Below are 12,112 nucleotides of genomic sequence, written 5' to 3' on the forward strand. Positions count from 1 at the left end.
CGAAGAATTGATGCTTTTGAACTGTGGTGTTGGAGAAGACTCTTGAGAGTCCCTTGGACTGCAAGGAGATCCAACCAGTCCATTCTGAAGGAGATCAGCCCTGGGATTTCTTTGGAAGGAATGATGCTAAAGCTGAAACTCCAGTACTTTGGCCACCTCACGCGAAGAGCTGACTCATTGGAAAAGACTCTGATGCTGGGAAGGATTGGGGGCAAGAGAAGGGGACGACAGAGGATGAGATGGCTGGATGGCATCACTGACTCGATGGACATGAGTCTGAGTGAACTCCGGGAGTTGGTGATGGACAGGGAGGCCTGGCATGCTGCGATTCATGGGGTCGCAAAAGAGTCGGACACGACTGAGTGACTGATCTGATCTGATCTGAAAAGGTGACAGCAGTGTTCTAGGAACAGGTTAGATGAGTAAGCATGTTTCTTTAGTTCAGCATGGGTTTGCTCATAAAAAAGCTAAAACTTTATTCTTTTTAAAAAAATTTATTTTTATTTTGGCCGTGCTGGGTCTTTTTTGGCTGAAGCTGCGTGGGCTTCTCATTGCAGTATTTCCTCTTGTTGTGGAGCACAGACTCTAGGCCATGCGAGCTTCAATAGTTGCGATTCCCAGGCTCTACAGCACAAGTTCAGTAGTTGCTCCTCAGCTTGTGGGATCTTCCTGGATCAGGGAATTAAACCTGTGTCTCATGCACTGGCAGGTAGATACTTAACCACTGAGCCACCAGGGAAGCCCTACAATTTTATCACTAGCATCTATGCATGCTTAGTTGCTCAGTTGTGTCCAACTCTTTGCAACCACATGAACTGTAGCCTACCAGGCTCCTCCATCCATGGGATTCTCCAGGCAAGAACTCTGGAGTGGGTTGCCATTCCCTTCTCCAGGGTTACCTTCCTGACCCAGGAATCAAACCTGGGTCTCCTGTATTACAGGCAGATTCTTTTACCATCTGAGCCACCAGGGAAGCCCATTGGCATGTGGGAGCTTCCCAAGTTTTATGTAGGTGACTGACGTGTTTGAAATTCACAAAACTCACCCTGACTGTAGTGGCTGTATGGCAGATGTAGTGGCAAGGAATACAGAAGTTCCTTTGGAGAAAGAGGGTAGGTAAAAAGGTTCATTCCACACAGGTGATGAGGCATCACCACCAGCCTACTAAAACAATGAGGTCAGCTACTTGGGAAGTAGAAGAGTATAGAACTGAATGGTTAGCTGGAGAGAGGAATGGAGGCAGTTGACAATGCAAAGGCCAGATCTTTTAATCATTTTAGAACCTGTTCCAGACTGCTCAAAGCACTTCTGATCCTTCACTGAGCCTGGATATGTATAATTGTCAGTTATCTCCAGTTTACTTCCCTTCTTTCTTTTCTGTCCCCCAAATCCACTTATTTTTGATCTATTCGATATTCTTTTTTTTTTAATTTTGGTCTTGTTATCCCCTTTTAGCACACACCCTGGCTATACCAGTGTGGTAATACAACTTTTTGATGGTAAGAATCTAAAGGCAGTGTGATAAAGTGGAAAGGGCTGGTTTCCAGTCTCACTCCTGCCATGAAATTCCTATATGACTCTGGTTAAGTCACTTCACTTCTTTAGACCCCCCAATTTTTTAATTTAGAAAATGAATCTTTAAGGTCTTATCCATTTCAATTTTCCTACCTGTACAATATCATAGGAGCTTAACAGATATTTTCATAAGAGTGAAATCTACCATCTCCAATATAGTACTGCAAAATTAGAATGGTAGATAGCATGCATCTTGAAGTTTGTTCCAAGAAACATACTTAATCTGCTTTGTCAATAGGGGAATACAGTTTGAAATAGGTATTGAACTACATTTCCACAGACCAGAAGTAGAGAAGAATGGTTCTCACTTTATTTACATTTCCTGGAGTTAAAGTGACTTCACTTGAAATCATGGCTTTGCTACTTACCAGCTTGTTACCTTAGGCAAACTATTTGGTATCTCTGTGCCTTAGTCTCTTCATCTATAAAATAGGGGTAATAATATATCTCATAAGGCTACCATGGAGATTAGATACATTTGAAGCAACAGTTAGAACTGGACATGGAACAACAGACTGGTTCCAAATAGGAAAAGGAGTACATCAAGGCTGTATATTGTCACCCTGCTTATTTAACTTCTATGCAGAGTACATCATGAGAAACGCTGGGCTGGAAGAAACACAAGCTGGAATCAAGATTGCTGGGAGAAATATCAATCACCTCAGATATGCAGATGACACCACCCTTATGGCAGAAAGTGAGGAGGAACTAAAAAGCCTCTTGATGAAAGTGAAAGAGGAGAGTGAAAAAGTTGGCTTAACATTCAGCTCAACATTCAGAAAACGAAGATCATGGCATCTGGTCCCATCACTTCATGGGAAATAGATGGGGAAACAGTGGAAACAGTGTCAGACTTTGGTTTTTTGGGCTCTAAAATCACTGCAGATGGTGACTGCAGCCATGAAATTAAAAGACGCTTACTCCTTGGAAGGTAAGTTATGACCAACCTAGACAGCACATTGAAAAGCAGAGACATTACTTTTTCAACAAAGGTCCATCTAGTCAAGGCTATGGTTTTTCCAGTGGTCATGTATGGATGTGAGAGTTGGACTATGAAGAAAGCTGAGTGCCAAAGAATTGATGCTTTTGAACCGTGGTGTTGGAGAAAACTCTTGAGAGTCCCTTCGACTGCAAGGAGATCCAACCAGTCCATTCTGAAGATCAGCCCTGGGATTTCTTTGGTAGGAATGATGCTAAAGCTGAAACTCCAGTACTTTGGCCACCTCATGCGAAGAGTTGACTCATTGGAAAAGACTCTGATGCTGGGAGGGATTGGGGGCAGGAGAAGGGGATGACAGAGGATGAGATGGCTGGATGGCATCACTGACTCGATGGACTTGAGTCTGAGTGAACTCCAGGAGTTGGTGATGGACAGGGAGGCCTGGCATGCTGCGATTCATGGGGTCGCAAAGAGTCGGACATGACTGAGCAACTGAACTGACTGACTGACTAGATATGTAACTGCATCTGTAAGAGAAAGCCCTAGATAAGCATTAGCTATTATTATATGCTAGGCAGAAGAGTACAAACTCTTGTGCCTCTCCTTAAAGAGCTCACTCTCTGTGAGAAAGATTTTCATACAAATGACCGTAACTCAATGTTCTGCGTTCTGTAACAAGAACTTACTACAATAAGTGGTGTAGGAGCAGAGACAAAAAATGCCTCGCTTTTCCGAGAGGGAAAGGTAGGGACAGGATAATTGTCTTGAGAGTAAAGTTTGAGTCTGATCATTAAAGAAGAGAATTTAATGTTAGGAATATTTGGGGATATGGAGCAGTGAGAGGCATTGTGGGGAAGGCAGCTTCTTGCTGCAAAAGACAAACAGGTTCTGAGCAGAGGGAGTATGTGTGGTAGATTAGAGGTAGTAGTTGATGACAGAACATCATCACTTGAGAGCTTGTTAGAAATATAGGATCATAGTCCCTACTGAGATCTACTCAATCAAAACCTGTATTTGAATAAGATAGTTAGGTGGTTCACTGAACACTGAAGTTCGTGAAGCACTAGCCCAGGGCAGACTCTGGAGCCAAGGTGCTTAGGTTTAAATTCTGGCTTTACCATTTACTTATTATTATTTTTCTGGCTGAGTCACTGCAACATGGGAATTGGTTCCCTGACCAGGGATTGAACCCATGCCCCCTGCAGTGGAAGCACAGAATCCTAACTGCTGGACTGCTAGGCAAGTCCCACCATTTATTTACTATGTCTAACTTTAGGCAAGCTAAATTCCTTCCTATGCCTCAGTTTCCTCATTTGTAATCAGAGATAAACAGTATCTACCTCAAAAAGTTTTAAGAATGGAATGAATATTTTAAAAGCTTAGAACAGTATTGGCACCTATCAAGCACAAGGATAGTATAAGCTATAGTAATTCTTGACTCATACACTAATTATAGTCAGAGTTGGTTTTATAAGCAGCTTGTCTTTCCATTTCTACTCCATTACCTGTCACCTTGACATATGTTGTAGAGGAAGACACTTCGAAGTCAGAAGACCTAGGGGAAAACCTAGCTCCCTTCAATTCCTAGCTTTGTGGAATAGGGTGAGTTCTTGATCTGTGTTTTTCTTTTTCATAGTAGGGAGTAATCTTAATTAGACTTGGCTCACTAAGATGCTATGAGACTCAAATCAAAGAATATTCAAAATCTTCTATTAAAGTTTCATTTATCATCTTTCCAAGAGTTAAGAAACTGGTCAGAAAACAGGTGATACTTTTAGTAGGACAGACGGAAGAGAATGCACTGGAAGATTAGGGATGGGGTGGTGGGAGACTATTTGTCCCACTTCCTGACTTTCTCAAGGGACAGACTTGGGTTCCAACACTATAAAATTTTCCTGGGCCTCAGAGGATTCTTAGCTAATGGGCCAATAGCACACACATGTTGTTATTTTTTTTTTTCTACCTAACCTACAATGGAGATCCAAGAACTTTTCTGTACGTTGTGTATCACATCCCAATAGGGTAAAATTAACTTAACATTTATAAGAAAACCTTGTTAATATCATAAAGCAGATTAAAAACTCCTTTCCATTTGACCATTTTTACCGGAACAGTCGTTTCCCAAAGAAAAAAATTTGAAAGGGTGGGAAATCACAAAATTTGATTAGATCTTCAACAATAACAGGTACTGGTTTCGATCTTACGGCCGCAATTAACTATATATTGGGCCCTTTTTCTCATCCATTAAATAGAGGCAACAATACCCTCTTCACACAATTGTTCTGTGATTAAGAACAAAGGCTAAAGGGTGAACCTACCAAGTCGCTGGGCCTCAAATAAATCCCTTCTCCTTCTTGCCTTTGACAGAAATGGCACTATCATTCCCACTTTACAGGTGGAGAAACCCGAAGTCGAGAACGCTCGGGTCCCCCTTCTCTACTTGCAACTTCGCAACCCCAAGTTCGGGTACGCCCAACTGCGGTTTCCACTGTGTCAGGTCTGGCAGTGTGGATGTTCTCTCCTCGAGCTGCGTCTGGCGGGGCTGGAGGCCGTAATAATTGCTCCCAATACTCTTGAGGAATCCGAGTCTAACCTCAACGGCTTCAGGGACCAACAAACTTCCCAACCTTTCCTAACCCCGCCTAGAATAAAGGTCGCAGGGACCCCTCGGCTCCAGCTACCGACGCCATCTTGGCCGCTACGTGTGACGCCACACGTAGCGAAACACGCAGCGGAGAGCCAGTCCATTGGGTCTCTCAGGACAGGCGCGCGAAGCCGGGAGAGGAGGGTATGGGAGAAACTACAATCCCAGCCTTCTTTGCGCGTGCCCACCGAGAGCGAAAGAGGAGGGAGTTTGAGTTCAGACCACAATTCCCAGCAATCCTCGCGATGTCTCTCCTTTGCTTTCAAAACGTGGAGGAAAAGAGGGACAGAAGAATGGAGATCTTTTGGTGTCCGTTCTTCGAAAGGCGGGAAAGGCGAACTACACCTCCCGACTTGCAACGCGCGCCTGCGCCTGCGCCCTGATACCTGTCGCCATCTTGCCCGTTCAGAGGCACCGCAAACAAACCCAATTCCTGGTGTCCCCTAGTCTTGGCGGAGGAGCCTTTTAGATGAGCTCAGAAAGGCCGGGCAGGTGGGTGACTCTCAGACAGACTGCTGGGAAGAGCTGGCAGGATAGCCAGTCTGAAGGACCGCCGGGCCAAGCATTTGGAGCCTGGCTTGGGGCGCCCAGCCCCATCCTCCGTTGTCTCCTAACGGGATCGTGGGGCTCCCCGAGGTGGGCTTAGGGGAACTGGCAGGCCTGGTGCTGGAATTGCGGGGGTCCAGCTCCTGGGGGCCTGCCGGTGAGTCTTGGTCGTCTACCTGGCTGTCCGAGCGTCAACTCTTTCTCTCCGTTGTCCTCTCCGCTAAGGAGGGAGCGAGGCGCTGATGCCTACCAGAGCCCTTGACTCCGGCTACTGGTCCTTACAGAGCTTGGGTCGCGGGCTTGACATTGGGGTGGGCGCTGAGCGGCAAGGGTGAGGAGGGTGGGCGGGCTACTCTTGTTGTGGTGTTGCGAGAGAGTGCGTGTTTGGGGAGGGGGCGGGGCGGGCTGGCCTCCTTGACACTTGAGTTGGGGGAGGATTAGACAGGATTCCGTTTCCCCGAGCGGGCTCCGGCAACCTCTGCCCAGGTTTCCAGTGCGATGCGGCCCCGCAGTAAGGTCCTCTGGCGGGGACGCATCGGGATGCCGTGACGTGGTGCTTGATTCCGGCGGTCGCCGGCCACCTCCAAGATCCTGTCGGGAGGCGGGGACTGGCTTGTGGAGGGAGCGGATTCCTTTGGCTCTGCCCCTTCTTCCTCTTCCCCACCCCTTTTCTTTATGTCATTCTGCCGACTGGGGCGCGCAGTCCAGTTCTCCTTGCTCTGGGTTGGTTCTTAGCTGAGAGGACTATGGGAAGTAGGGGGAGGGGGTTCAATTCCAGGCGTGGAGCTGGAGTTAGCAGCCCTAGCTCTTGGAAAAGAGATAGCAGTTATTACGGATCGATGCCTGACTCCTAGTCTAGACACTGAGCTCGCTCATTCTTACATTCACTCATTCATTCATTCGTGTTACTCTTCTCAATCACTCATTTATTTAACAGATATTTACAGCAGATCTGCTGTGGGCTAAGCAGGTATTGTGTAAGGGCCCAGCGCCGTTGTCTTTTTCTAGACCAGGGGATTACCAGTCCGAAGTTTCTGACATCTAAACTTTTGGGAAACGCTTTTGTAAAGACTTCGGGGTGTAAATTCATCTTTCATTGTTAAGACGAGGAGACAGTTCCATTTATCCACTTAGCATCTTAGGATCTTTACATATTGTATCTCATGTAATTCATAGTGAGAAACCTGGCAGAAGTCAAGTGAATTAATTGCCCAAGATTACATAGGTAGTGGCACCTATTTATTAAATAATGTGCCTGCCACTAGAATAAGAACTTCACGTACACTGTTGTTCAGCCCTCATAGCTGGGTGATAAAACCTCTACTTTATAGTAACACATGTTCAAGTAGACCTGTTTACCCAGGATCACACAGCCAGTAAGTTGTAAGATCTAATTAAAGCCTATAGGTGTCTGATACCTATGTTCTTTCCATGTGATAGCCTGGAATAGTAAACTCCCAAATGGTTAAGTTCTTCGTTTGTCAGAAGTTGTAAAATGTGGAGGTGAAATAGGATTTTGAGATACTTTTACTGATTTTGCTTCTTAACGTGTGAATAGCCAGGTGAGTGGGCTTTTGAATGCACTTGAGCAATGTGGCCTTTTGTAATTTGACTTTTTGGTTTTTGCTTTGGAAGGGAAGACAAGCTCTTTGGGGCTACCAAAAAGAAGCAGCAATGCCTGTTGTGTGGCCAACACTTTTGGATCTCAGCAGGGATGAATGCAAAAGGATTCTTCGAAAATTGGGTATGATTTTAATTTCTGATGTTTTGTGCCTCTCTGTGATGCTTTTTGCTTTCTATTTGGGTCATGACTGTTTGCATGGATGTCATATTTCATGCTGTGTTAGAAATCCTTTAGAGGTATATAGTTCTTGTTTTACTCTTTGTTATTTCCTTAGTGCCTAGCATAGTGCTTTGTACACAGTAGATGCATGAATCCTATTAATAATAATTGCAGCTAAGAATTCTTCAGGGCTACTGGACTGAGTCCTTTACATTCAACATCTCATTTAATTGTCACTCAAACCAGATAGGTATTTTTCTTTTTATGTCCCCATTTTACAGATGACAAAACTGAAGCTTAGAACCCAGACTAATTCTTTAGTATGTCATGGGGTCAGAATTTCAACCCAGGGAATATGATTCCAGTCTCACTTTAACATACTCTTAGGCTTCATGAGTGTGTGTGAATTACATGTGTGTGCGTGTGTGCTCAGTTGCTCAGTTGTATCTGCGACCCCATGGACTGGAGCCATACTGTTTCTGAATTCTGAGTTAATGTAAGCTATGCTGACTTTCCCAAATTATATTTTACTATCAGTAATAAAACACCATTTACGCTTGTAATGAACCATTTAGTGCTTCTTTTCCTTTAGGGCAGTCTTTCTCAAACAGCATTGAGGGAGAGAATTAAGCCCTAATGCTAAGGCCTTCATTGTATGTAATGAACCAAGTTTTCTACCTGCATCTAGAATGGTATGTTATGTATTATCTTTGGGACAATTGAGAAAAAAAGAGTTACTCAAATCATTTTCTGTATTTTGTGATTCAAATGAGAATCCTTGGTTGAGAAATGTAGCCTTAGACTCTAAGATTCAAGGAGGATATTTTTGTCTTATTCACCACTGTAGTCTCAGACCAGCGCATAGTAATGACTCAATAAATGAAAAAAATAATTTGGAAAAGAACATTAAATGTTTTGGCAGAGGAGAGCCTGGTAAGCTGCCGTCTATGGGATCGCACAGAGTCAGACACAACTGAAGCGACTTAGCAGCAGCGGCAGCAGCAGCAGCAATTATTTAGATATCTGTGATTTTGAAGGGGAAAATGCGGACTTTGAATTCACATAGATTTAGGATCTTGGTCCTGTTACTAATGACTGACATCCAAAAGCAAGTTGTTTAATCTCCCTAAATCTATTGATAATTTTGTAAATGAAGGGTAATAATAATCTGCCTCATAAGTTTGTGGGTTAAGTGTATACAGAAAGAGCCTATCACAGTGTCCGACATCTGAGTATATAGCATTTTAAAGCAGTTGCTTTCAGACATTTATTTATTTGCAGTTGAATCTTTTCTTCACAAGAAATCTTTGTTGGAAATTCCTGTGGATAAATCTGAATCACAGCTAGTCTGGCCTTAACTGCTAATAACCTTTGCCCTTTTTATTTCCCCTTAGGGGCTACCATGAAGATTTCTATATTTTAAACTATTTCTTAGCATTGTACTCTAGTACCTTGGTTTTTTTTTTTTTTTGTCAATTATTCCTTTATTTTATTTTTTTAAATTTAACCTTATAAGTTAAATTTTTACTACCCATTCAAGGTTTTCTATACACTGATAGACAATTGGTCTAACTTGTTAGCTACCAGTTATAAAATTGGATTTGTATTTATTTCATAGCTGAAATAGTTAAAGAGTTATTGTGATCTGTTCAGATCACAACTGCAGTCAGCTGCTTTAGTTTCTGGGCTTTTGGAACCTCAAATCAAGAGATTATGTTTAAATATAAAAATTGTAAGCTTTAAGTCTTAAATTTATCCTTACTTTTAGTCAGAGCTGTGTAGGTAATGTTGCTGAAGAGCTGCTTCTGTACTGAAGAGAACAGCCTTCCTATAGGGTAATGTCATCTTCAATGATCCTTCTTTTGGGAGGTGAGCTTTGATAGTGATTTGCAGAATGACTTCCTCCTCACCCGTTGACTCATTATCATAACAGTGAAACCTTTGAATTGCTTTCGGACACTAGCTCTAGGTCCAGAGTTTAGAGAAGGTACTGTGTTTAAGAGTTAGCTTAAAATATTTTAAGGATTAGCTTTTAAAAAGATTCTTTTAAAACAGTTATAAATTATTTTAACATAAGATGTTAAACATTTATATTTTACTTGTGAAAGTGTTAGTTGCTCAGTTGTGTAGCCCACCAGGCTCGTCATTCCTTGGGATTCTCCAGGCAAGAATACTGAAGTGGGTTGCCATTTCCTTCTCCAGGGGATCTTCCTGACTCAGATCAAACGCGGGTCTCCTGCCTTGCAGGCAGATTCTTTACTGTTTGAGCCACCAGAGAAGCCCACATAGACATTGGGATAGAGGATTTCTATCTCTATATAATGCTAACATGGGGCTTTATGAAATACAGTATTCATATTGAATGGCAGGTTTGCTTAAATGGAATGGGTTGAGGCTTTATTAAAATAGTTCAGATCTTTTGTTTTCTGTGGTATTTCATGTGTTAATTGTTTCATTATACTTAAGTCTCATTAAAGTTAACACTGTAATAGAATGGTATAAAAAATAATACCAGAAATTCAACTGAGCTTGATATTTGTCAGAATCTTAGGATTCTCATCAAAATGGAAATCCACAAATGTGAATAAGGTTGGGAAGCTAGCCGATGTTCTTTACAGTGAATGAATTTCTCATTGAATGAAAGGAAAGTGTGCCTTGGATTGTGTACCTGTGAGAACTGTGTTCTGAGTTATACAGTTTTGTGTGTGGTTGCTACCTCTTCTATCCCTGACTTTTTAATTAGACTTGGAATGAGACTTGAGGTGTCAAAATCTTTGTCTTTAGTTAATTTCACTTTCTAAAAAATACTGTGAAATAGTGAAATTTTGATCACCATAAATTTCACAGGCCAAAAGTGAACCTTTTCCTGAAATCACTTCTCTCTGACCTCTCCATTTCTTTTTATGGTATTGTCATTTTCCTAAATATCTTGGAAACTGAAAAACCTGGTTATTTTCCTTCTGCCATTCCTTCCACGTTTAATCAATCACTGAGTCCTATCAAAAACTTTTTAGACTGGGGATAGTGGCTTTTCTTAGTCTGGCCCCAAATTCTTTTTCTATTTTTATCCTTGTTGGATTTTAATCACTTTGAGAATACGGACCTTGTTTTGTTTATATGAAGATTCGCCTTGGTACCTTGCAGTAGTAGTAGTGTTCAGTTAGTAGTTAGGTTTGAATTAGTGACTAGCCAAGTACAGACATATTTTTACTTTTCCTAGTATAAAACTCTCAAAACAGTGACTATTACTGGAAGTTTAACATCTTTATGAAACATTATATGCTCTTTTACTCTATGTTCTTTTTGTACATTTGCGTCCCGCCCCCCCACCCCCCATCCCCCACCCCCCATCCCCCACCCCCCACCGCCCCGCCTAGAGCACAGTTCTGTTTCTGAGTAAAGCTTATGCTTCTAGACTAGATGATGTTTTTCCTCTGTGCCTTTACCACTGTATTGTAAACTGTATCAGAATTGTCTGATGACTTGTTTCACTGTAACTTTATTCTAGAGTTAACTTCTTAAGGCAGGGTTTAGCATACTATCTCGTATATATAATGAGATTCAACACTGATTTGTTGAATAAAATACTTGATAAATGAGGCATAAACATTTAGAGTATAGTGATTTCTTAAGTTATCCCCAGTGTCTTTCTGAACTCTACTTTGGGTTCTGATAAAAGCTGAAATATGTTTTTTGGATCAAAGTATTTCCAGGGAAGCAGAGATTGTCCTTCCAGAAGGACCACATGAAACATCTACCTAATATCCAGTGTAGATTGAACATGCAGGATGTTTACACATGAAATAATTCAGTTGGACAAGACATGTCTATTTAATATGGTCAACTCACTCTTCTATATAAATTCTTTTTTTTTTTTTTTTGACAGAACCGTGGATAATACAAACTGAATGAGGCTACTATTTTACTGTTATTGTAGTATCTTGAATGCAGCTGTGCATGCCTTAGTTATTTGGCTAACATTCGGTATCTATTATATGTAAGGCATTGGCAAATACTGGTAGTAAGTTGGATCTATTAAGAAGATAACTGTAGTCTGGATACTTATTTCCCATCATTTTGTTTTGTTCAGGTCTACTTGTCTCATAGTGTTTATGGTTTGAAACAACTGTTTTATTATTTCTCATGATTCTGTGGGTTGCTCGTGTTGCCTGAGCTCGCTCACATGGCTCTATTCAGCTGGAAGCTTAGCTGGTTAGTTGGGCTCAGCTAAGGTGGCTGGGCCGCTCTCTCCATGTGACCTTTCATCCTGTGCTTCTTCACAGCTTGGTGATCTTAAGGTTCCAAGAGAACAAGGCCCTGTGTGCAAGGCTGCTGTTTGCATCATGTATGTGATGTTCCATTGGCCAAAGCAAGTCACATGCCAAGTCCAGAGTCATTGTTGGAGGTACTATAGAAAGGTAGTACATGAGGAAGTTCACTGAGAAGCAGGCATGGTTCATTGGGAGCCATTGAGGGCTTTTTGGTTTTATAGTTTAACCACTACTAGGGACAACAGTTTCATTAAATAATGGTTGTTGCTGTGGAAAGTTAGTGAAATGAAACTGTCTGGAATTAGGTTTCAGTGTATTATGTACTGATTCTGTAAGAGCGAAAATTCACGTTT

At 42.0% G+C, this 12,112-nt stretch overlaps 1 protein-coding gene and 1 long non-coding RNA gene across 51 annotated transcripts in view; one reads left to right on the forward strand and one right to left on the reverse strand.

Moving 5' to 3' along the window:
* Positions 1 to 474: 474 nt before the first annotated feature.
* On the reverse strand, positions 475 to 5,268 carry LOC147358311 (uncharacterized). The gene is made up of 2 exons (XR_015141577.1): positions 4,834 to 5,268; positions 475 to 669 (listed from the first exon to the last, which is right to left on the reverse strand). It is a non-coding gene; the product is annotated as an uncharacterized LOC147358311 (long non-coding RNA).
* Positions 5,269 to 5,512: 244 nt separating this feature from the next.
* EMSY (EMSY transcriptional repressor, BRCA2 interacting) overlaps positions 5,513 to 12,112 on the forward strand; it is an 80,796-nt gene continuing 74,196 nt past the window's right edge. For 49 of the 50 annotated variants that reach the window (XR_015141573.1, XR_015141574.1, XR_015141575.1 and 46 more), the window contains exons 1-2: positions 5,513 to 5,651; positions 7,341 to 7,449. Coding sequence is in view for 46 of the 50 variants with exons in the window: in XM_086338489.1 (XP_086194615.1) it covers positions 7,380 to 7,449 (70 nt within the window). In the remaining 4 variants the exon portion in view is untranslated. Of the gene's footprint in view, positions 5,652 to 5,745; positions 5,863 to 7,340; positions 7,450 to 12,112 lie in introns of those variants that run through there. The other variant, XM_086338487.1, reaches the window with a different exon arrangement.

This window comes from Bos grunniens, chromosome 15 (assembly GCF_055505025.1).
Source record: "Bos grunniens cultivar Pamir isolate PY7600 chromosome 15, Bosgru_T2T1.0, whole genome shotgun sequence".
NCBI classification, from domain to species: Eukaryota; Metazoa; Chordata; class Mammalia; order Artiodactyla; family Bovidae; genus Bos; species Bos grunniens.